The 27,313-nt window shown below is 33.0% G+C and overlaps 1 protein-coding gene across 1 annotated transcript in view; it reads right to left on the bottom strand.

The window, feature by feature from the left end:
• Nucleotides 1–27,313, bottom strand: part of LOC147068583 (uncharacterized) — a 435,171-nt gene that overhangs the window by 87,902 nt on the left and 319,956 nt on the right. Inside the window, exons 15-17 of the mRNA XM_085953004.1 lie at nucleotides 20,731–20,939; nucleotides 15,820–15,966; nucleotides 9,030–9,151 (exon numbers count right to left, since the gene is read on the bottom strand). Of these exons, the coding sequence (XP_085809130.1) occupies nucleotides 9,030–9,151; nucleotides 15,820–15,966; nucleotides 20,731–20,939 (478 nt within the window). The remainder of the gene's footprint in view (nucleotides 1–9,029; nucleotides 9,152–15,819; nucleotides 15,967–20,730; nucleotides 20,940–27,313) is intronic.

Raw genomic sequence — 27,313 nt, forward strand, 5'->3', positions numbered from 1 at the left:
GTATTTCAAAACCGGTGTTTCAGTATTTGTCAATACCGAAATACCGGTTTTAAAAATCGAAAATACCAGAATTTCGGTATTAAGAAAGCACACTCGTTTACGTTTTTGAAAATGAATTATAAGTTACGTGCTGCTAAAATGCAAATATATTGAGTGAATCCAACAGAGGTGAAAAAATAATAAAACAAATTTCATCAAATATAATTATATAAGTAATTGTCGCGATAAATTATCATAATATTATTTCGAAATAGAAAACATCCGTAACAAAAATGTTGTGTGTATAATAATTATTGTACATTATATATTAATTATTGTATATTGACTGTACAAGCGTGGAATTTAAGAAGCTTTTCCTGCTGCCGGGCTTATTTGCACTTGATGATCTTTCGATGGCTTTTGTTAGTAATTATCAATATATTCAAATTATTTGTAAAAAATCACTAGATCTACAATTATGATCAATACATAATATTTTTAAATGTCAACATAATAAATGTAGGTATGTAGTTTTTTGCTATAAAATAGTATTTTTAAAAGATTTTAATAGCTATATTTTAATTGATAAGCACCTACTTCTGTTTTTTAATGTTTAAGCAATACCGGTATTAATACCGGTATTCAATAAGAAATAACGAAACACCGGTATTGATATTATTTCATTCGGTATTGCAATTCCTAAATAAGATGTGCCAAGATAATGTTCAACCATTTTTTATATTGGAAACGCGGCAGACCAGGACCCCGTGTGGACCCTAAGCCCAAAAAATAAATTGAAAAAATTCACGAAAAAATCTTGAGACAGAATAAACAGACGTTAATATGCCAATACATAAAAAATAGGTGGGTACTAGATACGTTCGATAAAATATAATATCATTGAAATCAATTACGACAAAAAATAAGGCACAGAAAGAAACACTTTGGGCAAATTAAATATTTATTTATTTTTATTGTTAACAAATTATTAATTCAGGATGTTAACAACATAACATTTAGAATAAAAATTACAAGTAATCAGTTAGAGATATAGACGTTGCCAAATAAAATAATTTAGGACAAATAAGGCAATTGTCAACAAATCATTTTTTGCTATTTTGCAACAAACAAACAAATATAGAATACTGAAATGTCACTTTGATTTCCATAGTAACGCACGTATATATTAATAATTTAGTTGCTAGGACCACCCCCTTAGCAACCAATAATAGTGAATTGGATTATGGATTTCTTCCGAAATAACTTTTCATACAAAACAGAATTAACTGAAAATGAATTCAATTCTACTTAAAGATGGCTAAAAGTATTAAAAGAATGCATTGGCATCGTGTTCTGACATATTATAAAAGTTTTAAATATCTAGCTAGTCGGGAAGTTAGTTAAAAATCGATTGCAAGATTTGTACTGGATAAACAACCACCGGACAAACAAGAATACTTACGAGCTAACGTGGTAATAAAATACATTTTAAAAGTATGTATTATTAACCATCTGCTCAACCTATTATGTTCATGGTTTGAGTCAAAACAAAAGTATTGGAATATGGAACATGTGAATTTTCCATTATGTTTTACATGAAAAAGAAACATTATACTAAACGGCTGATGTTGAACCTCCATTTTTAAGCATATGTACTTACTCGTTTTATTAAAAAAATATAAGTGTATTATTTTATTCATTTTGTATGCTCATTCTTTAACATTTATTTTCCTTTCCTTTGGCTTCTTTTTTAAAGAAAATTTGGTCAATGTAATTATCGTGGATATTCCCAAAATATTAAAACTCATAATTTTCGAGATCTTCAGTCTTGAAAGTATCAGATACTTTTACATAATAAGCCCAGTTAAAAAGTTTGCTCTCTTCAAAATACGTTCAACAATAAATTACCAGTAAGCTCGAAATAATTTGAAAAACTTGACAAAGTTCAAGTCTAGTTTGATAAATGAAACGGTGCAGGTACTAGGTAGCGTGGGGCGGGTCGAAGTGAGCCAAACTTTCGAGAGCTTTAACTTTACAGAGTAGGTATTCACTTACTAATTGAATTAGCCTCATGAAAAGGCCTTTCGTATGAATATTCAAGATGTTGTACAACATAGTCCTTTTATTCGATCAAGTGTGCTTAATATAGCCCAACAAAACTAATCAAAAGTATTCAACAAGCTGGATATTACACTCTCAACAATGAAGAAAGTGATTTATTGTGAGAAAATCATTGAGATTGTTTTAAATTTTGTGTTGTATTAAGGCTGTATCTTTCAAGCATTATATTTAGCTATTATTTTATAGTAAGTATCAATATACAAATGTTAATATTCGTTCAAAGGTGCACGACAAAACTACTATTATGTTCGAAAAGATTTTTCGTATACCTACCTAATAGCATTTTTGGTCAAACCCAAAATCATCTGCGACTAAAAAGGTTACATGGCTAAATATATAAATTTTAAATATGTGAAATATACTTATAGAAGAATACTTATTTAATGTGTTGAAAAAATAATTTTAATTTAAATAATCAAATGAGAATGCTACCCTCCCTTCGACATAGGCGTATTGATGGGTAGGTATTTAATGGAATTTGAGTCGCAAATGAAATACTTAGTATAAAATTACTTAAAATACTTAAACCAATTATAAGTTAAAAGTATACCTTCTGAAATTGAAACTTATTTTTTATGGCCATGTGGCAATGGGAGAGTGCGACGCTCTGTACCCATATGGCACAACCTCAAGGGTTCAATCGCCGTAGTTGGCAATCTCTCACCCCGCTGCGGTGCTACCAAAGCGATCTACGTGCTGCAAATCTTGCATGACTGGAGGTGCGAGATTACCGTAAGGACTGAGGGAAGCGGCGCGACCTTGTGATTGCCATATGCTACATTACTGGGGCGTAACAGTGTGAAGTATGTACATAGATCGTGATGAGATAGCAATAATGCCATCACATATATGTATTGGTACATAATTGATAATATTTTAATAGAATCTAAAGACAGAAAGTTTTTGTTACTTAATTCCAAAACTGTCAAAGGATATCAGTTATTTTAGTAATACTAAATTTGCTATTAATCAAAAATACTACATTGTTGATACTGGTACAATCCGCAAAGAAAATCCCTTATCTATGACGATGAAGTATTTACGATGGGTTTACAATAATTCAAATTAATGTATCTTAATCTCTATCCAAAATAAACCGTGATCATAATCATACCGAATAATGGAATCAGTATAATACTATGCCGCGTTCTCACCATGGCGATTTTTGTCGTTCAACTATATGTTGAATGAAAGTTGAAACTTAATTGATAAGTGAGAACCACGTGCCAACAAAACTAATCAATTTGTTAGTCGGTCCAACCAGCTGTTGGGTCCATCGGACAGTCTGACCTGGTCGCCAGTCCAATTTTGTTGCGTTTAAAAAAAATACGACGTCTAGATCTTTTCACATAGTTTTGTATGTCCGTATTGTTTTAGCTTTGTTTTTTTGTACTATATTTATTTATTAAATATAATCTTTTATTTTTGTTAGGTCACCGTGCCCTCCATCAAGGCATTTTTTTATTAGAAAGTCTCTGTGAACTCTGTCAAAGCACACTTGAGTGCGTGGTGACTTCAATATTGGGTATCTGGTTCCCAGGTGTAAAAACGGCTGATGCTTTACATCCAAACGAAGGGTCTCGTGATCTCGATTAAGACCGAACGTGATGCAGGGCGGGTTGATTTGGAGGGGTATATGTTTGTATTGTAGGTTGAATTGTTTAATCTATTTTTCGATCATCATTTGAGTCAACTGATTGCTTAGCAAGTTCACCAGAGTAACCAAGGTGATAACAACTCACATCGTCGCGTCAAACTTATTTGTTTAACTTGCCGCCATTTTGATTACAACTATAGGTTCAATTTAAATCAATACGTGGGAATATTCCTTTCGATGTGTTATTGAACATTCAACATTCATTTTATAAAGTTACCTAGTGCTATGATGTTTTTTTGTTGTAGGAAGGTACATATTTTCATATATTTAAACTCCGTCTATAAAGAAAGGATTGTTTCAATGGTTTGTGTAGTATGTTAATTATTTTTAAATTTAGAATTTAACAGTGTTACCATGCATAAACTTTCAAACAAATCCAATTCATAAGTAAATATTAGTTAGACGTTGCTAATTATTTTCCATATCCCAACTAAAGCATTGTCAAAACGAGATGGCAGCACAAGCAGGCTATACTGTAGTGTAAAGTACTCGTATCACCTGAAGTAAGGAGAATCTGCATTGTAAAATAATATATTTCTCTCTCTCTCGCGGAATATCGTCGCCATATTACCATAACAATATATTTCGAGTGACGAACTCATCTCCATATTCCTATTCATTAACATATTATTATTTCGCGGGCGTTTGTTTTGCATACCTATCTCCCGTTCCAGTTTTCCAACTTGGCGAATATTAATTATTAAATTCATACCACGAATGACTGATTGACGACTGAATTATTATTATGTTAAACGCTAGACAACTTCAGTGCGAAAGTAATTTATTCTAATTGACAAGTTGGTATTACGTATCATTTCAAATACCGAACGATCTGATAGAAACTGCTTAATATTATACCTTATACTTGAGTCGTTGAGGGAACAAGTGCGCAAAAATTCTCGAAAATGTAAACATTGTGTGTTAGTGGTCTAAACCTAAAACGTAGGTAATAGTAGCGAAGGGTGGAGGTAGGCTGTTAAGATCCGCCATAAAAATTGCACATTAAACTTTGTCAGTCATACTTATTTCTTTTCGTTAAAATAATAATACAATTCGCAGATGGTGCTGGTTAGTTCTTAAAATTCAATTAAATCCTGCCTCAACCAAACCATAATAGTTTTGGTATATTTTGGACGATACGACAAATTGGATTAAGAATACATATTACACATATTGTTGGTTATTTTTTTTTTAATTTAAACCAAAATATAATAGATACAAAAAATATTATTCTATCTATAAAATATTCAAAGTTATGTATGATTTAATTGGATAATTTTAGATATTTTATAGATAGACGAGTATTTTTTGACTATTATCTATTATGGCTTGGTTTTCGCAGCGTTTAAATGAATTTTAAAAACTAACCAACACTATCTGTAAAGAATTTTAGTCTTAGTTAAATGTAAACAAATACGTATGATTGACAAAGTTTAGTGTGCACCATGTATGGTAGATTTTAACAGCTTACCTCCACCCTTCGCCACTGGTAGGTACACGTATGTATTTAGCGTACGTCTCTTCTAAATAGTAAAAGTTTCGTCATGCGTTAGGTAATTCTTCGTAATAACAATTATGAAGTTCCTACGTATTGAAGTAATGGTAATATCTACTTCAACTCTATAATATAAAAAGTTAAGCTAAAATTTGCAACTTTTTCTGTCACGCTCAATTTTCGCATATTTCTCGTATACACATTAACTCTAAATTCGGCACACAGGTGCTAATGCGGTGGTAATATATTATAATAACATTTGGGTACATTCCGGTATTCCAGGTGTTTAACGTTATTAATACTTTGGACGCTGAAGACGCACCTGGCGCGTAATGACCAGGCGGCCGATCGATGTAATTAACGTGTATTTTAAAGGTGGTAATTAAAAAAAAATCATTATCTAGTCAGCAGTGAATGAGTGAAACTGTTTTTTTTGCTTATGATTTTATCGATCTGAAACCTTCACTAAGTAATAAATTCCTACGATTTCTAGATATAAAAATATAACATGAGTGCCTTCGCTCCACTTTCCGAGATAATGGAATTTAAATATTGCATTAGTAAGAGATAGAATAGGGGTTCCGGCGGGGGTTTATATCTACCATGCTAGATTTGAAACCACAGAACAGATTAATAAATAGAATTCCGATAGGCTATATTCAATATACATACTACATTTTGATGCAGGGTTTTGAATGGTTGAGTATCCTACGAAAATGAAACGCGCATTATGCACGTGCAATAGTGTGTGTATTACACCAATATTAAATGAGCGTCAATGCATAAACCGAGAGCAGTTGTCAGTATTCGACGTATGACGTATTCTTGACACATGTCTTGTATTCAGTTTTACCATTTATAACGCATTATTATTACTTTTTAAAATATACATCACATATTCTTCTCGCTAACAATAAATATATTGTTCATTATTACACAATCATTAAGTATATATTCCATGGAATTAGCGGATAAAAATAATTTAATTCCATTAATTTAGATATTATAAATTCAACTACTCAATTTAAGTTTTTTAATGAAAAACTTTATCGGTTGTAACTTGATTGTAACACAATTTACTTTATACTGACTCTCTATTTTTAATAAACTATTTTTTTTTTAATTATTATTCAAATGAATTTAATTCCCGAGGAACACAGGTTGAAAACTTGACAGGTGTTCAAAAAATATGTTTTCTAGTGGTTATATATTTCACAGAAGTGTTTTCAAATTATGTATGTTCAAATAATTCTTAACATAATATCATTATTCTGGTAAAACTTATACAATGTGTATTTCGTAAGATCCATTAAATAGACGTTATAAGTTGAGGAAGTGGCCAACATCCATTTTTTGTAAAACTAAAAAAAACTGTTAATAAACCTCTTCAGGAAGCGTCAAGAACCGTATCGAAATGCGGAAAAGCCAATGAGAAATATCAGAATTCCGGAAATCAAAAAAAATACATTTTTTTGCGGTAGATATTGCCTTTAAACATAAGATATTCTTTTATACAAAAATGCAGTATTAAATGTTATCATAGTAAAAAAATATATAAGAAAAATTTAATCAGCGCATCTCTTTTCACTTAAAAGCTTCCGTTGGCATAATACAGGTTTTGATGAGTTTTCTGTTCGATAATATTCCAGTTCCTTCACTCTGCAATGCAGTTTATAGGTACGTTCATAGATAGCATTTTTCATATTGGATCAGAAATTTTCATTAGTTATTGCGATAAAAATGAATTTTTACTGTGCATTTGTGACAGTATAGTAAAAATATTTCGCATAAATCAAACGAATCCGGGACAAAGAGTCGTAACTGAAATCACAATTCAATGTCCAATGCTTTTATAAGTTTTATTTACAATTATCGAACATAAATATTATAATTAAGCGCGCTTAATAATATCATAAAACAAATAAATCTTTGAATAATATTCTCAGACCATCACTGATTAAATCAAATAATCAAATCATCCAATGGTACTCAAAAGACATTAAAAGACCTAAAAATGACCAAGCGGGTCGGTGAAATAATGAATTTTAGCGGAAGTACGTCGAATCGAAAGACTAATGCTGAAATTACATTGGCAGATTTCGTCTGGCCCGATCGTCTGTCACGATTGCCAAAATCTATTATCTATGGTTTTTCGTGATCGTGAACGATCGTGAGCAAATTGGAACCAATCCTTTTTCCGTCGGCCACGATTCATAAAGATTCAAACGAAGATTGCCGAGAACGTACGAAAATAAACTACCGCCCGCTTGCGAGGTTAGGTTTGAGAGGTTTTGACGTAAAATTGCGAGGGAAAACTGTTCAGTGCAGCCACCAATCTAACGAAGAAATAGTTTTCGATCAACCTATATTTTTAATAATAGCAACACTATGTTTATTTTAAACCAATCAAAAGCAAGGACTAACGCGATCGAATCATTGCGTGTAAAATGCTTATAACGCAGGGATGGCGAACCGATGGTACGCGTGCCACCAGTGGCATGCGAGATGATTTTGCATGGCACGCGAATGTTTCATTTTGAAGAGAAAAGAAATATTACTATTTTATATAAGTACCTATATTTAAAAAATGATTTTTTTTTTATAAAACACGTATTACAAATAAATATATACTTAAGTACCTACTTACATATAATATTAAAAAATAATGACGACATAGCCATGCGTATTTTTTTCGGTTTTTCATATTATGTTAAGAAGTAACGGTAACGTTACGGAAACGACGAAATTCATGCATCCTAATGACAAATCGCATTGCATAATTTTTTTTGGCAAATCATTTTAAAGAATAATCATTACGTTTAATGTAAATATACGATTGCATGTTTCGGTCCTTAGGATTGGGGAGCTAAACATAAAAATATACAATCAACAAACCTTATGAAATTAATATTTATCAGCAGTCATTCAAATACAATAACCGCTTGTTATTTTACCTGGAAATGGAAAACCGCTCAGTGGTGGAGAATATAATATGAAAGAAGAGTGGTTTAAATGCTTCCACAATCTCTTGAAAACAAGGAAACAAATATTCAAAGAATAAAAGATATATCTTCAGTTAGAAATACGGTAAAAGATAGAATACCAATAACTCAATTGTAGTTTTTAAACCTTTTTAATAGAATTCTTAACTATTTTTTTTGAAAACTTTAAAAAAAAATTTGCCATAAAAATACTGCTTGGCACGTTGGACAGTTGAAAAATATTATTTGGGAAATTTTGGCACGCGTACGTAAAAGGGTTCGCCATCCCTGTTATAGTGTAAAGACGTTGGTCACGATGGTTGGCGTGAATCTTTGGATCTGGTTGGATCTGCGCGTCCACCAATGTAAAGCCTTAAGGACTGAAAACGCTACTTCCAACTTACTTATATTATCTTATCAACTGCCAGCATAAACTAGGGAGCTGGTTCCTTATCTCCTGTCTACATAATGTATCTTCCCGCATTGTAACGGCCTTCAACCATCTCATTGACTATTTCACAAATAGAAGTATAAACAGAGATAATGTGTATGACAACAATAATTATAAGTCTCTTTGTTAGTTCATAGTATTTTACTAATGTGTCGATATATGGTATTAATTATTGCTCTTATAATATGTTCTAAATATGGATATTAAAGATAAACGCGCTGTCATTCTTTAACATATTCATATTAACAAATACACTGACGCTTACACACATTACTTATCACTCGTCATCAACATTAAAACGCATCGTATTGATGTGTGACAGAGTTTAATTGGGTAGGTACTTACCAGCCATTAAGTGGTACCAGAAGTGGCTTCGTGTACCCATCGCACCATGCCATAGCTGCGGTGACCAGTCCTTCCAAGGCGCTGTGAGGCTTCAAGACTGCAGGTCTCAACCAGCTGATCACCTGGTCAAAACAAAAATAGTCATTAGAATAAAAAGAGTCATTATGAGTATCGGTTGAGAGCTGGTTGTACTTAGGATAAACTTTTGCGAAAAATCTAGGTAATAATATTTGTGATATTATCACGAATTGTATACATTTACAAGTGTAAGAGCGTCATTGGCTATATCTAGATTGTACGACTTTGGGTGGTTAGGAAACGTACAGTGGGTGTATATTTTGAACTATGCTAGCATTTTTTTGTGACTGCAATAAGAGCGGATGTGAGTTAGTATTGGCTAATGATGATATCCAGAAATGGCACATGGCAGCCGAGGACTGTCGAGTTTGAAATATGAAGCGCCTAGTTTCAAAGGCCCCTAAAACGGTTTTTGAAAATTTTTGAGTTATATATGTATGTAGACGGACATTTTTGTTACCTATATGATGACCAAAGATTGAACTTTAAAAATGCCAAAAACCGTCAATAAGTATGATCAAAAATTAGGGTAAATTTCAAAACCCGCTAAAATGGTTGGGTGTGCTTTTCAAATACCCCTGAAATGGAAAGCTAAAATACTCTTTAGAATGTAACAAATTAAAAAATAAATACATTAAGTTCACAGATGTAATAGATATGAGTTTTTCTCATTTTTCTCAAAACTACCTAAAATCGTTTTTCTCATTTTTCTCAGAACTACCTAAAATCGTTTTAGGGGCTTTTGAAACTAGACACTTCATATTATACTCCTAGTTTGTGAAGATAAAGATAGTGACGAGTATACACATTATAAAATAGGTTTTATTGACATATTCTGTTTACTATATTCATTCACTCCAGATGAAGATATGCACATTCACAAAGTAACTTTCTGGCAACGTCGTGCATTACTTGTAATATTTCAGTGTTAAACTTGTTCAAACATTTTTACCGAATAGAAAGCTAGCAGAAGACACCGAAGATATTACACTAACAACACTAATTCTCTGGATCCAAATATATATTAATATTTGGTTAGGCCAATTATGGTCGCCCTCATTCCACTATTTCCCTTCAACCTCTAATCCACATTATTGTCGCCGTTCAGGCGCTCAACTCAATTTCAGAGTCATCAGTCGACCGTGATTGATAAAGAGTTAGTGACATCAAGACAACGAGCGAGTCAAGACTTGATACAGTTTGACCGTCGTGAACTCAGTAATTCAATTCGCGAATCTCATTTAGAACTCCATCAATTAAAAATCTGGCAAGCCGTGATACCGGTTTTTGTGAATTAATCGTAAACGCATACAGGGTGACTCATAAGTGATGGTTCAACCGTGTTGAATAAAGACCGCCACGCGTCACCACAGCAATCATTCAGTCATGAGTTACGGTTCGACCACTGCGTCAATTACCGTAATTCATCAAATCATAAATTCATTACGAACTAAGTGTCACGATAAAATAATATATAAAGAAAGTTCCGGTTGATTCATGTGAAAGCGAGAGTGCTATACATAACAATCAGCAATAGGACCCGAAAGTCAGAAGAGCGCATCAAGAGCCAGCGGTCCGGACCAGTTAAACATCAAAGGTTAGTGCCAGGACACACCCCTACTTCCGCTGTCCCTCACCAACATCCAAATCCTCAACACCCCTTCATAAAGTCCACAAAAAAGCGCAGCCAATATTTAAAAATATGTATTCAATACCAAATAATACGGAAGATTTTAGAATATTAATTCCTTCCTTGATCAGAAATATACCTATTGCAAAAATATCAAATCGAATGGGAATGTTTCTGAGTCTGCTCCAAAGTATGTATATTTATATTATTAATTTGAACAATAGAATAGATTGTAAAATTCTGAATTTTGAAAGTCTGAATTTGGTTTCTAGTATCCTGAACCAGTCAATCATCCAGAGACTGCAAATAAAGGAACGGCTCTCGACAATATGTCTGAGACGATTTCTGCAGTTTTTTTGGACATATTATCAGGCGCGGACCGGACAACCTGGAGAGACTGGTGGTTTTCGGTGGCCCCCAGTGAAGGCGAAGCAGAGGAAGAGCTTCTGCGCGCTGGAGCGACCAAGTGAAAGAGCTGACTGGGGGGCACCATCCATTCTGCCCTAATAGAAGCGGAAGATCAAGAAGGATGGAATGATAACCACATCTTTATGGCGAGTGAATAAGAGATAATAAATAAGTGTAATTAATATCTGTAAATACGTTATATTATTTTCTTTCATTGAAATCGCAAGATTGCCTAGTCATCTAACTTTTCTTGTACATAATCGTATACGTCGTAGATATATTAATACATAATGCATCAAGTCGTTCATTATGCCTACTTAACACATTGTAAAAAATACGAAATTAGTACCATGTCATTCCGCTTTCTCTGGCATTATGTAATATCCCAAATAGAATAATAATACGCTAACATAATAATACGTCGGACATTACAATAGAGCGATAAAAATGAAAGCCTTGTGATTGACGCGATTGCCCATTTAACTTCTAGGCAGAGAAAATTATTATTTATTCCCTGGCAGCATGCGTCAAGATTTCGCCCTATTAAACCAAATTAACGAGCTTTGCAACACTGCTTTCAACAATTCTCGCAAAAGCACAAGCGGGGAGCTTTCCAACAAAAAATACTCTGGTACTTTACTATCTATTTAGTTACTGTAGAACAGAGTACCATTAAAGTCGTTTATGGTTTATACATAAATTAAAATATATACGACATGGTATGGCAATGTGTGGCGACCCTTAGGAAACTGTGGTAAATTCAGTATACATGCCATAATAGGGTTGAAATTGCCGGCGGATGCCTGAAACCCGCACATATGGCAGAGGTGTACATTTTGGTCGGACGTAAAATGTATGTGAACCGCTAATGCTAATTGAGAAAGGTAGTATGGTAATGCAAAAGCCGTTACGAAAAACGAACGACGAGTTGAGAACGTTGACATAATTAAATGGAAATCAGCCGCACAACGACCGAAAGATTATCGCAAAACCAAAATTAGTATCAGTCACATTTTTTTATAGGATACTTATAATTAAAGTATGATAATCTCCATCAGGTACACATTGATGTATGGGGATAAAAACTAATTACGTTATTTTTTAGGTTTTTTAGATACTTAAGCTGTATTATTTTATATTATACCGAGCTACTTCAACCACTATTAATTGAAATCAACGTTTCAATTACATGTAATGGACATGGAAAATTACAAATTGAAAGCGTTTACAATATTACTTAAACAACAATGAAAAATAAGTGTTAACAATATTTAAATAAATGACAAGGTAATATGAGTAAAAAAGTATATGAAAGTACATAAAGTGATTTAAATAGACCATATTTTAAAAAAATACTTATAAAACAACGTAATCTAACTCACCCTTGCGTAATTGGAATATATTAGGAATTAAAGTGATTTAATTGAACCATAAATATTGTACTAAAATTAAACTATCGTAGGTACTATGCATACACTTGAATCTGTATTTTGAATATTTTTTAATATTATTTATTATTTAGAAAAGTTATTTACATACTATTATATTACCAGATATTACGTGCTATTAATATTTATCTGCGGGAATTGTGCGATACCTGCACTTAGGCATTTAGACACTTAGGCTTTGACATTAAGTTATTTGTTGTTAAAGTTTTTGTTATTATGAAACATAAACATGGACCAACCAAACTAACTCCCCTCATACATACAACCATAATCGAGCGTATCACAAGGCCCTGCGTTTGGAGTGAAGCATTATCAGTTTTGTATGAAAAGTGTGCTGTGACTTTAGGACTAACTTTCTAACAAAAAGTGTAATGAAAGAGAGAATCACATTAAAGGAACAAAAAATAATTGATTCAAATTTATATATGATACTATTTAGATTTATAAAAAAGCTAAAACAATACTGACGAATAAGACTACTGTGAAGAAATCGTGTCCGCAGTAAGACGCCGTATTTTTTTATAATCAATAAAGTTGGTCTTTGTCGTTGACCTAGTCGGGCCCAACAGGTGGTTGGACCGACTTGAGTGTGTCTCTTCCCCATGGCCCCCATAAAGGGGGGGGCTGACAGGGCTCTAACCTGGGAGCCCGGGCTTAGGATGGGCCCGGAGTGGCAGGTCAACCAGTTAAGTAAGATAGACACACCGTAAATTTATAAGCTCTAATAGTAAAAAAAGTCGCAGTAAAAAATATTATGATTACTCTTAGCGTGTTTCCTGATTAATAAAAACGACTATTTATCCAACATGGCGAAGGATCACATGTAATTTGGCTATCACAAAAGAGGGTCGCGATCAACGCTTCATAATATGATACAGAGTGCCGACAATTCCAGCTAATTTATTTAAAATACCAAATATTGCTAAAAAAATACACGGAATACCCTTAATTTTCATTTTCACTGTAAAAATACACTGAGTTCCGCGGAGTATCATTTGGGAAACACTACTATAGAACATTACACTGCCCTTAACCTTAGTCCGTCAAATATCGTGGCCTGGGGGCCCGTTTCAGGATGTGGGGGCCATGCTCTTCCCTTTCGGTAAACATTCTCAGACATTTCCATAGGATTTGATTTGTATCGTGTAGTCCTCCGCCACATGGACAATATGTTCATAGAGCTAGGCAGCGAATCAACTGTGTCCAGTCAAAAATTTAACTGGAGTCAAAGCGGTTATCTCCAATAACCATTGCACATTAGGAAAGAAAAAATATGTGTTAATGCCCTTGATGGAGGTAGTTGACTTTCCCTGTCAGGTCATCGGTGCCACATCCAGCGTAATTAGACGTATTGTCTGTTTCCTTGATGATACTTTTCACCATTAAAGTTTGGAGGAAGGGCAAGGTGAAAGTTACCAACAACGGTCTTTCATCTTTGAAGAAAATCGTGAATGCACTGCGTACTTTGTATGTGCAGGTCAAGATGGAGGATCCTGGTAGGATAGGGAGCGCGTCCGTGGAAGTTGAACGGTAGGGCTTAGTGATTGACAACAGCGCACTGCGCTGCCCACTTATAAGACATGATTTAGCTTACCATATTTGTATATCCGCATATTATACCAGGGTTGGCGAACCTTTTTATGTACGCGTGCCAAAATTTCCCAAATACTGTATTACAGTAGTAGTAAAAATTTGTATTAATATTTGAATGTAACATTATTTTACAGTTACCCTTTTCCAATGTTTTTTTTCTACCCCTGAAAACATTTTTTTCAAACTCCGGCCTAGAGAATACATATTTTTAATGTAGTTATACATTATTGTAATATTGTATATCTTAAAATAAATGGAGATAATGGTTCACAACCAATAATCGTCAAAATGCCATGGCCTTTACAATACATCAAAAATAACTCCAGAGAAAATGTTATTAAGATGGTTGTTGATTTTTTCTCGTATTCTCAGTAAAATAAGAAAGGTTGTTTGACGACTTGCTAACAATATCTATTTTTAGAGATACTACGTATAAACACTCACCAGAACAGAAAGTCAAAAGGAAAAGTCTTTGAATAAAACAATGGTAGAGCATACAGGCGCTTTAGAAAAGACTCAATAATGGGATAAATTTAATATTCGGAAATATTACAAAAAAAAACTATTATAATTTGTATGTTTTGATATTATATAACATAACAATATGTGGTTGCATTATAAGTAATAAAATTGTAGAATTAAATATGTCTTGTACAACGTTATAAGCACGTTTCATTTCGAATGTTGAAATGTTATTTAGCCAAAAGTGCAAATATTTTGAGGTGAGTAGAATTAGCTTTTATAACGAATGTTTGTTTTCCGTTAATTAAGTATTTTATTATTAATATTGCTTCTTCGTATAATCTGTTAGCGCTTTTTGAAAATGTTTAATTTAGGAAATATTATTTCGGTTGATTGTGTGTATTCGTAAAGCATTATTTACATCTCAGATATCAACAAACTTCTTCAATATGACATAATATTATGATGAGGATTGAATGGATTAAATTAAATTTAATATTGAAATATTCCTCTTTTGTCATTTTAATTATTATAAAATAATAATACAATATTTAGCCAACTTTCAAAATTAATATATACCTATTTATATGCACCGATGTCAACCGGTCATAATAAAATATTCTGTCTTTAAAAATATTATATAAAGGTGTGTACACAAATTTGTAAAACGAGATCGAATTATTTAAAATTTTTAAATTAGTAAGACCTTAACAAATATTTTTAACGGGTTGGTAGGGTTTAGAAATTTACTGTTTATTGCAATAAATGTGCGCCAAAATCTATCAACGAAAACTATTTTACCATTTTATAAATAAGTAACCAACTAAAACGACGTTAAAAATTAAAACATTAAGCGTTTAAAATCATCTCATAAATAACCAAAAAAACAGCCTACCTCCACCCTTCGCCACTGCAATACGCCATAAGTCAAAAATTCTTATAAATAAAATAGTATTATATCATAGAAGTATCTAAAATACAATTATTACAAAAAATATTATTATATCATTTTGCTTACCTTTTACTATCGTACAGAAATTGCAATAATAAAGGCTGGCAAAAAGTATCATTAAAACTTTTACAATATCTAGAAATAATGATGAAGATAATGGCGAATAAAAATAGACTTTCATAAAATAGATTGACATAATAAAAGAAATATATATGGTACCTGAGCTCCTAGCTGCATGTGGTCTCTTGTCAGGATGTCACTGGATTTCCTGACAGCGCTGTAGACAAGTTCGATGTCTCTGTCGAGGATGTAGCATCGGACGTGCTCCAATATGCAGCGCAGGTAGGAGATCGTCACGGTTTGAACCTGATATAAAATAAACAAAAGGTTTGATTAAATTCTAACACGATTTGACTGAATGTCTCAAAAACTTTATCTTTTAGTTTTTAATTAAATATCTTTCACTTTACATAGCTGTGAGTCATTAAGTAAATATATAATCTTTGTTTGCATAATATTTTTATTATTATTTTATAATTTCAAATATCAATAAATCTTTTCTGAATTGCAGAAGAGAGGCGGCTTCAAAGTGAAACATAGCCTACAGAGAAAAAGATTCCTGGCAAGGTGACTGGAAGTCTTTCATAATTACAGATCGACTGGATGAGTTTCTTGGCTTTCAGTTTCCACAAAAATATATCTTATGTCTGAAACAAATCCGGTGTGGGTATTCCATGAATGCCGTTAGGATGGGCCAGATTTTTTTATACTTTTCCCGGAGGGATTTCACCCATACATTAGTCTAAGTGGCCCTGAGGATGTTGCATGGAATGATGTTTAGCTGGTTCCGCTATTACTTGATATATAACTGGTTTTATCATTATATTTACGTGGTTTCGTTTCATTATACTTAGGTACATATTATGTTTTACCCATTTATTATATTATCAACATATATTTTTTATACATACTACCTACTTAGTAAAAAAAATATTTATAAATTTGAGTTGACGTATTTATTATTGATTATTACCAAGTGATAACAAAACAAAACAAAAAAATTATAAGAAAACATGAGTTAAGTATTGGAAAAAAATCTTTAATAATTGCACGAGTGATTTTATTGTCTAAAGTCTAAAAACATTTTTCGTTTCTCTACTATACTTAAAATTGAATGTTAAGATTCAATTTAGATAAATTCATAATAAAAATATATCACTGAACATTTAAAAAATCCTCTCTACTTAAAATAATCTTCAATATTGTTTAAAAGATCTCTCGTGTAAATAGAAATATCCATAATGACTTCACGTACAGGATACAGTTCCACCATCGCAATAAAAACATGGCGAAAGCACAGCCTTTGAGTAGGAAACAATTGTGATTCTGAAGTGTTGGAAAGAAGCAAACTGAAAAAAGAAATTGACATTTCTCTTTCGAAAGAAAAAAAAAGAAACGCCTTGTGAACCTTTCCCCAGATTAAAATGTTCTGCTCGGATTGAGGAGTATATCTTTTTTATTTGCGAAAAGCTCACCGACTGCGCCTGTTTATTGATATGCCAAAGCGACGCTTGAAACCCTCGCAGTTGAGTTTTACATTCTTTTGAAAACATAGAAAGCTTTTTACTACATTCACTACTAGGGAAGTATTTTTAGGAAACACAAATATGCACGTGCTTCTACTTAGTAACATGATAATATATTATCTTTAATATACAAATAATCCTGAAATACATCTATACCAGTGAAGTGCATGTGTTAGAATCTAACACATCAACCTTTTAACACCCGCGCCCCGGTGAACATAGGAGAAATATTTCGCGGACCGGTATTAGCCAGAAATAATAACGATTATAGTTAGAATGTTATTTATTAAATCTTATATTTTAAAATTACTTAGTGCTACATCTACTGCTGCTTCTTTGTAAGCAAATTTGATATACGTGATTGCAGCATTGTTTCTGAGAGACGAAGCGCTGCATTAACATCCATTCGATTTCTCTGTTTGGTTTTTATTATTGACATAGATGAAAAAGTCTTTTCACATAAATAGGAAGTTGAAAAAATTACTAATCTTTATAATTCAGAAATGGATTTTTTTTCCAAGGGATATCCAAAATTGAGACAATGATTGCATTTTATGTCTGGACACCAGAAGATAGCTCGATAAGCTTTTTTTCTCACGAAGATCAAGTGCGCATGATTTAATATCTTCCATAAAGGGATTATTAATCAAGAAGTTAGAGGTCCACTTTTACATTGATCTTAATTTTCAGAGAAATATTTAACGTTTTCAGCTAACGCTTTTAAATGTTGGCTAATGATGTTGAATATGACTTTCTGGTTGATATCAGCAGCATTCGAAAATTCTCCCAGCATTTCATCAAGTGCAATCTCCCCGAATCGTGTAGCGATATGGTCGGTGGATAGCATGGTGAAAGCTTTCGCGGACCGGTAATAAATTCTTGCGGACCATCGGTTGAAGAACGCCGTGTTTCCTTTGGAACTATAAAAAATTAATTAAAGCCATCCCGTATTGGCTGTAATAAAATGTCACGCTTTTCCGTTTGAACTAATATTTTTTATATAATATTATAAGACATTATTTAGAATGCTTTTAGTTCATGATTAATATATATTTTATGCAAATGACTAATACTAATTTACCAAATATTATCTATTATTACATTGCAATGTATATTGACACCCACGATGGCCGCGCGGTTTAAGCTTCGGCCTATAGCGTCGTGGGTCCTAGGTTCGAATCCTGGATCTGGCAAGTTCACGTATTATTTTTCAATTGGTGTATGCGTATGGACCTAATAGGTTTACCAAGTGGCTGACATCCATTTATAGTAAAAACTAAATCTGTTAATAAAAACCTCCACTCCATGGAGGCCCATATAATATTGTTAGATTAGACATGGTCAAAGAAGAAAAGATATTGTATTATACTAATGCAAAAAAGATCTCATGCAACCGAAGCGTCTTCTCGACTACGAGACCTAAAAGAGTATTGCTTCAACTTTCGGAATGTTGGAGAGTTATTGGTGATAGCCAGTAGCGGTTTCCTATGAAAGAAGTGAGGTGGTCACTTCATCAGAAAGTATAACAATATTTAAAAGATTTTAAAAATCTTTAAAAAATTACTCAAAAGTGAAGAATATGGACTCCCTCAGAGGGAAATTTATTTGAATAGACGTTATTCAAAGAATTATTAAAAACCATTAACTCAACTCACTAGTTCTCTGGGTCGTATACATCAAAAAAAATAACACGAGCTAGCCATGGAATTAATAACCATGATTACGATACTTTACGATACCCACTCAACTGCACGATATTACAGGTGATAATATGATACCTACATGAATTATATGTAACATGTATGTAACATTAAAAATTATTATGATTATTGAATACCTGGTTCCATGATAAAACAGAACAGTGACAAAACAGAACAACGATACATATATCTATGACCTTTCAAAAAAAATATTAATTTAATATTGAAATTGTCCTAATACTTTTAATAGCACAGATTTTCAATACGCCATAATAAATCAAATTATATACCTAATTTCTGCATTCCTAATTGCTAGAAAGCCTCAAATAAACTGGACTTTGCCGGCAAGCTTAGGATATCACATCTTAATCAATATATAATATGTTCAAAATGATTGGGAAACTAGGTACAACGAAACAATGACCTAACCTAACCTAACCTAATCTAACATAAACTTACCTAACCTAACCTAAGCTAACCTGACCTAGCCTAACCTAACCTAATCTAATCTAACCTAACCTAACCTAACCTAACCTAAATTGATTCCACAAAAATTAATGTTTCATTTTTCCCCTGGCTGTTCTGTTTTGTCATGTTCTGTTTTGTGCTAATCATAAAGATTTAGATAATGAACGCCCATGCTCAGATAATCATGATAAAATGATAAGATGTATTATCACAAGATCTGCTTTCCTTCTCACACTCAACGATGTCGTATTTTTCATGTATTCATCATTTTATTTTCATTGTATTTATTTATGTGTGTATTTATATCTATTTACCTAAATATTGTAATACCTAGCTAGACTTTAATTAAGGAAGTACTAAATACGCATATAAGTACTAAATACGTGTTTAGGAAAAAGGGCGTAACCTTCGATTTTTCGAAAAGTACTTTTATTAGATATTAACAATGTATACAACACGCTCTATAAAAAGGAAGTAAGCCGCAAATGCCGAATTATTATCTAAATTCAGGTTTTAATTGAGATTAATTAACTTTTAATTTATGGAAAAAAGCATTTATCCTCAATTTTAATGATTTTTCTGTAATAACTTCTTTAATTATTATTGGATCAAAAATATATTACATAAAATCATCAATCATCATGCACCCAATGTCTGTGCCTATTTTTATTTTTTTTCATAATAAACTAAAAACTCTCAAAAAACGTTTTTTGCCTCTCCTGTAAAATTTCTTCAGTGAGGGTTACGTCTTTTTTCCTAAACACCGTCGATATTATATGCCATAATTATGTGTTAAATTTGTGAACTATTCTTACACGTTTTCGTTACTTATACAAAAACAACATAATATAGAAGAAGTACCTACCAATAATATGTTAATAAATCGAATTTTAATACTGAATATTAGGTATGTATACTTGAAAGTTTTCTTTTTCTGAACACATCTACAATCTTACAATATATAATTCTATACTTACCCACTCAGATTGTTCACTCTTCAATAAAAAAACGTTGAGAATTTTGTTATAATCCTCCCTAAACTTTTCGCAATACTTCTTTAGGCTTGTTAAAAAGAACTGCAAAAGTTTTTTACGTACGCCTTTAAAAATTTACAAAAAAGTTCATTTATCGTATTACTTTTAACTTTAAAAGATTTCCAATAAATATTCGTATGAAATAATAAAATACTATAGTAAGTAGGTGCATACTTTAAAATATATTTATACTTTGAGGTTTGTATGACTTCCATCGGAAAACATCAAAACATATTAAATTATTCTTTCGAATATTGCGAATCACTTATAAAGATGCGAGAAGCGACTCAAACAATGTCAAAAATCATCAAAAGTTGGTTTTAAGATTATGCAGGGACTTACAGCAGCATGCAGAAAGTCAAAATTGCAAATAGTCAAGTCTTTGAGTCTTGTAAAGTCGCCAGCCAGCAGTAGATGAAGCCAGGATTCCTCAACGTGCCTCTGAGTGAAGGGAGCAGTCGCTCTGCGAGTGGACTGGAAAGGGGTGGCTGCGTCTTCACCGCCTTCCGGTGGAGCATCAGATCCTGGCACACCGGCTCCGGTGTTCACTTCTAAAAATAAAAATAAATATTAATATCTAGTGAAAACTTTACTCTGGTCACAAAACAGTAATAAAACACGTCAGATTATTGTATGTTGGTGACGAATAGTTTAATACCTGCATTAAAGGTTGACTAATTCTTCTCATTATATATTATTTTTTTGACTTCGATTTTTGGTTTGAATTACTTATTAGGATTTTATAATACCAAAAAATCGTGTACAATTTGAGCTCTAGATCTATGAAATGATGGCGCTCGTATATATTTTTTAATTTATAAAGCTCTGCCGTACTTATATACCACCATTCCATATATTTAGGTAATATTTTTCTTTATTGACTTCTAAATATGGATGCAAGGACGTCATTAATAAATTTAATTAACACCTGACGCCACCGTTAATCACTTTAGTAATACAATCACCTTGATTATCTAATTACAAAGGGTATTGGCCCTTTCATTAACGGAATTTTCGCATGATTTATATACAGGTATATAGTTCAATATATAACACACATCTAAATAGTAAAATATGAGAGTTCGAATCTCACTCAGTCTAACTTTTTTTAATGATATTATATTTTTAGGTAAGTTTCTGAGTATATTAGTCGATACCTAGTAGTCGCGTACGGTGTCTTTTAGGGATGCTGTTGAAAAAACCATGTAGGTATATCTACTATTAGGTACATATCTAATAATATGATATTATGTAATATTGCGAAGTGATAGCTTTGCGATATTTAAAAAAATGAGTTTTAATAATAATATATATCCTTTAAAAGAAGTTTTTTTTACTTTATAGATTATTTCTGGGAATGGTCGACATCTACTAACAGCATCTATAGACTGCATGCCACTAGTACCTACTTACATATAAATTCAATTCAATCTTAAATCTCAATTAACTCAAAATTCTCAATAAATCGTACCAAACGCCGGTTCAGATTAGTCGAGTGGTGAGTAATTTAGTAACTAAACGTGTATGAAGAAACCAATTTCTGGACATGTTATCGTTAGTCAAATTTACAAGTTCATTAGTTGTCGTAGAAATGACGTTTCGTTGGAGCAAAGATACTACCGCAAAATTCGATTCGGAATATTTAAACCATGAGTACCTTTTAAATTTTAAATCTCCACTATATACAAATAAACAAGCTACCTAGACAATCTGATTATAATGACTTGGAAAATACAATGAATATTTCTGGATTTAGTGAGAAGGAGAAAAGTCGAAAATTAAAATAACTCTTTGTCATTCTTAATGCTGTGTAGTATTCTTTGGAATCTTCTAATTATAATTCCTTGAGAAAACATTTATAGCTCCCAGTGTACCTCTCATATTGATCCATTTTCTTACCCACATTCTTTTTTATGGTAAATTTCTTCTTCCAATTCTTTTGATATAGCCATTACAAATGGAGTTATTCAGTTGTTTATTTTTGCTTTGTTACGTTGTGTCCTGTTCATTTTGACACGTCACTTATTAATGTATTGTGTTTGGATACTTTTCAATTATTAAATCATTCGCCACTCGACTAAACCAATGTTTCTTAACCTTTTACATCCGCGGACCACAAAAAAATCAAAAAATGTTTTGCGGACCATCAATATTGGAATAAAATAATTAATATTTATATTTACACGATTTTTGAAACAACCCCATTTCAAATTTTGGGTTTCTAAGTAAACCATAGCCCCCGTCTTTCTATGAAACGATTTATGTCTATATACAATAGTGTCATTCATTCCGGAAATGACTTTTTAATTCATTATGAACCCTTGAAGGTGCATGAGTTCTGAAAGATATTTAATATAAGCTTTTAAAAATGGATACTAACTATTTTTGAACAGCAGAAAAATTTTGCGGCCCACCCGAAAATCTTCGCGGACCACCAATGGTCGGCGGACCACTGCTTAAGACACTATGGACTAAACTACTCGACTAATCCAAACCGGCCTTTACAACAAGTTGTGGAATTAACACTGTATTTCAAAATTAGTGGAGCGAATTGTAATTGTTTGATTTTTGTATATTATGAAATGATATAAATAAATTAACTAAACCTTTAAAATTATTAATATTATAGGACCTTGTGTTATGAATGTATTTAATCATTATTCAAAATATAGAACGCCGTAACAAGTAAGATTAAAGCGTATTACTCTGTAACGATTTGCATAAGTAGGGTAAACGTCCCTAACACAGCTCCATACTAAAAAGAACACATTGAATACATTTATATGCATTAAATAAAGGACTGAAATTCCCGAAAAGTCGGTACGACAAGCGATCCTCGGTGCCATTATCCTTCCACAGTCGTACATCCTTTGCAGTTTGGAATCGTTATAAAAGATTTGTCCTACACAGTTAGATCGCAATTTTCTATAGCAATGACTATCTTGTACACTGTGATAGACTCCAATGTTACCAATCAATATAATTAATTATCAATGCATTTTTTCAATAATATAATAATGTTGATATATTATTTGAGAGGCAGATCATAAAAATAGTTTTTGGAAACATAAAACAAAATGGCGTCTAGAAAAAGAGTTACAGCGTTCATGAAGCCATTAATAGCATAACGTTACCTTACTATTAAAACCTCGTAAGTCCGTTTGAGAAAAACGTTGAGGGGAAGGAAAAAACCTAATAAAAACAAAAAATTAAAGACCTCTCTAATCGATGAATCTGCTAACACTGGTTGTGAAATACGAGGTTTTAATTCCATGTTTGAAACCACGAGACTTACGAGTTTTAAAAATTTGTCGATAGATGGACAGCATACTAGTCTAGAGAACCGAGGTTTTGATATTTTTTTGATATTATATTTGATTAAAATGTGTTTGTTTAAATTTTGTCGAACAAACTTATTTTTTCCACAATATCGGACTTACTGTGTCTTAATAGTAAGGTGAGAATAATTTATTTAAGGTATGATGCTTGCGATGAGCTATCCACGTCGTATAAATGGACATAACGTAGAAGAAGAAGAATTAGTAGTCTTAAGTTGAGATAGTTTGACTTTAAAACAATATCTAAACTACATATTAACAACACTTAGATGCCGATAGGATTAGTAAGAGATTATACAGGCAATTATAAGATATAGCTATAAAAAAGTGTATACCTACCTAATTGACTGATATATTAGCATACATATGGTCGATACAGGTTCAAGTCCCGTCGGGTGTCGTATGTTTTTCTATAAAATTATTTTTTCTAGTATGTATATGCATGAGATGTTTTCAAATTGTGTATATTCAATATATAAAATGTTACATTCTCTAAGCTTGTGTCTTATTTGTCGAATAAAAAAAAATGTTTATTATATATGAATTGTAAAGAAGAAAATCCTGGAAAAATTTATGGCCTAAGGTCAGCGGAGTATGGTACAGTAGCGAAGGGTGGAGGTAGGCTATTAAGATCCGTCTTAAATAGTACACATTAAACTTTGTTAACCGTACGCATTTGTTTATACTTAACTAAAACTACAATTTACAGATGGTGTAGGTTTGTTTTTAAAAATAAATTAAACCCTGCCTAACCCAACCATAATAGTTTTGGTATATTTTGGGCAGTACGGCAAAATTGTGTAGACTTTTTCATTCATACTTATTTCATTGCGTTAGATTAAGAATACATATTACACATATTGTTGGTTCAATTTTTTTAAATTCATTAGGCCAAACTAAAATAAATACAAAATATTATTATATCTATACAATATCGAAAGTTTTGTATGATTTAATTGCATATTTTTAGATATTTTATAAATATACGAGTATTTTTTGATTATTATCTATTATGGCTAGGTTTTCGCTTTTTAATTGAATTTTGAAAACTAACCAACACCATCTGTAAATTGTGGTCTTATTTCAATGAAAACAAATACGTATGACTGACAAAGTTTAATGTGCACTTTTGTAGCAGATCTTAACAGCCTACCTCCACCCTTTGCCACCGCGTATTATTAACTATCGTAAAGGATTATACAGTCAATTATAGGATATACCCATAAAAATATATACATAATTGACTGATATAATATTGGTATACATGTGAATTTTAGAGATAAAAAAAATCTATGGTACAACTAAGGTCAGCGGAGTATGGTATATTGTAAAATCATCACACACATATCTTGATTGGACGATTTTAGTAAGCTCGACACAATATGCAGCTTATGGATAACTGTGAGCCAGACAGGCATAAAAGGTCAAAGATAATTTTTATTAGCAAGACTCTGACGGGCTGACAATGTCTGCGTTGATGCAAAGCCCAGTCTTCTGTATAATATGAATTATGTTTTCTAACCCCATCGGAAAACAAAAATACATCCCGACCATGTCCGATCCTAATAGGATCCTATGGGCCTCCACAGGGTGGAGGTTTGTATTAACAGATTTTGTTTTTACGATAAATGGAACTCAGCCACTTGCTCAACCTATTCGGTAGGCCATACTCTGGCTCATACACAAATTGAAAAACAATATGTGTACTTGCCAGACCCAGGATTCGTACCTGAGACCCACGACGCTATAAGCAAAAATACTTTGACGTTTAATACCAGTATAATATTTTAATTAATGTTCTGAATGTTATGTAAACGTTCGGAAACAATTATGGTATACAATGATACCGATGACGCTGTCCTATTCGACAACTCAATCGAGGGCATTCAAGAGACAATCGACAGGTTGCATAACAACTCCTCTCGCGTTGGTTTGAAAATCAACGCGAAGAAAACCAATGTCTTGTGTAATAGCACCTGTCCTGATTCAGATTTCCCTCTGATTAGCGACGGACAAAATATCGAGAGCGTCGACAGCTTCAAGTACCTGGGGGTACACATCACGGGAGATGGCATTTTGCAGAAAGAGCTCGCTATCCGAATGGGAATGGCTGGAGCAACATTCAACTCGATGCGGAATGTCTGTGACTCACGATTGTACTCGGTCAAAACCAAATGCCGTCTATTCGACGCTTGCATTCTGACGGTGCTGCTTTACGGTAGCGAATCATGGCACCTTACGAAGGCTCAGAGCAACCGTATACTGAGCTTCGAAAACAAATGTTTGCGACGAATACTGGGTGTGCGGTGGTATGACTTTAGGAGCAACGAGGAGATAAGAGAACGCACCAAGCAGCCTCTCATCATGCTGAAAGTGAAGAGGCGACGTTGGACCTGGCTCGGCCACGTGCTGCGGATGCCAGAAGAGAACTTCAACCTGGCTTGCCTGTTCTTCAAGCCGACCGGATTCCGGCGTCCTGAGAGGCCGCTAAATACAATCTACAGAGTGTATACGGCGGAGCTGCGAACGAAGCAAGAAGACTGGCGAGCGACAGGGATTCTTGGAGGCGCCGCGTGGTGTCCATATGCTCCAGTTAAGGGGCGGATATGGCAAAAGAAGAAGAATGTTTACTGAACCAATTTATTGAATAAGAGATTTTACAGCGACGGTCGAGCCGTTCTGACGTGTTTTTGCATCGTTATCATTTCGCTTTCGTTATTTTCAATTTTGACCCTGCTATTCACAAGTTTTTGATCCCGTTTTTTAACTAATACCTTTGCCTGCCCATGGAATACGATTTGTGAAACTTTTGTGTGTTTTCCCCTAGGACTTTCCCGGTAAATGTGCCTTTTTCCTTGCCAACCAGCAATGAACTCGCGAACAATCATATTTCTGCATAAATTTATTGCTCCCGTGTAATTGATAACCATTAAATTAATTAGTTTAATTATTATTACAAGTTATAAACAGATGTAATTAGCGTTGTTGTTGTTAGATTTGGTGTTTTAAAATAAGTATTTCCATTCCTTCATTTAATAATAGTATTGTAATAATAATTAATTATTGTAATAATATAATATTTATTGCGTGATAAATTTAGTGTAGGAACTGCTATATATTATATGCAGGGACGACCAGTGCATCGATCGAAAGACAATATTATTATAGTTTGAACCAGACGCTCAAATCACTTCAAACTCGTACAGTGAATGAGCAACCGTCTGCCTAACATAATAACGTTACTCATATGTGAATAGTGTGAAACCTCAGTGATTTTTCGCGGTTGTTCCTCCATCCTAAACCCATACTTCAAAATCCACGCCCACTTTTTAAATTTTTGACGTCAGTCGCTTTTTGGCGGCCGTCCAAAGCGGGCGGTCACCTCGCCTTACCCGCACCAATATTTCATATTTCAATTTCCGACCTTTAAATTCTCTCTCTCAGATTCACCAAACCTCTCTCTTTTTCTATTTATTATATACCTACATCAAGCCCATTTTGGACTTAGAATTTTTTCACGCTTTTTCCCCCGTCACCTCGTTACCACAGCATATACTCACGTCAACCTCGCCAAAACATCGTCTCTG

The sequence above is a fragment of the Rhyacophila brunnea genome, unplaced genomic scaffold, assembly GCF_057557595.1.
Source record: "Rhyacophila brunnea isolate RB1 unplaced genomic scaffold, BYU_Rbru_1.0 scaffold_3, whole genome shotgun sequence".
In the NCBI taxonomy this organism is placed as follows: domain Eukaryota; kingdom Metazoa; phylum Arthropoda; class Insecta; order Trichoptera; family Rhyacophilidae; genus Rhyacophila; species Rhyacophila brunnea.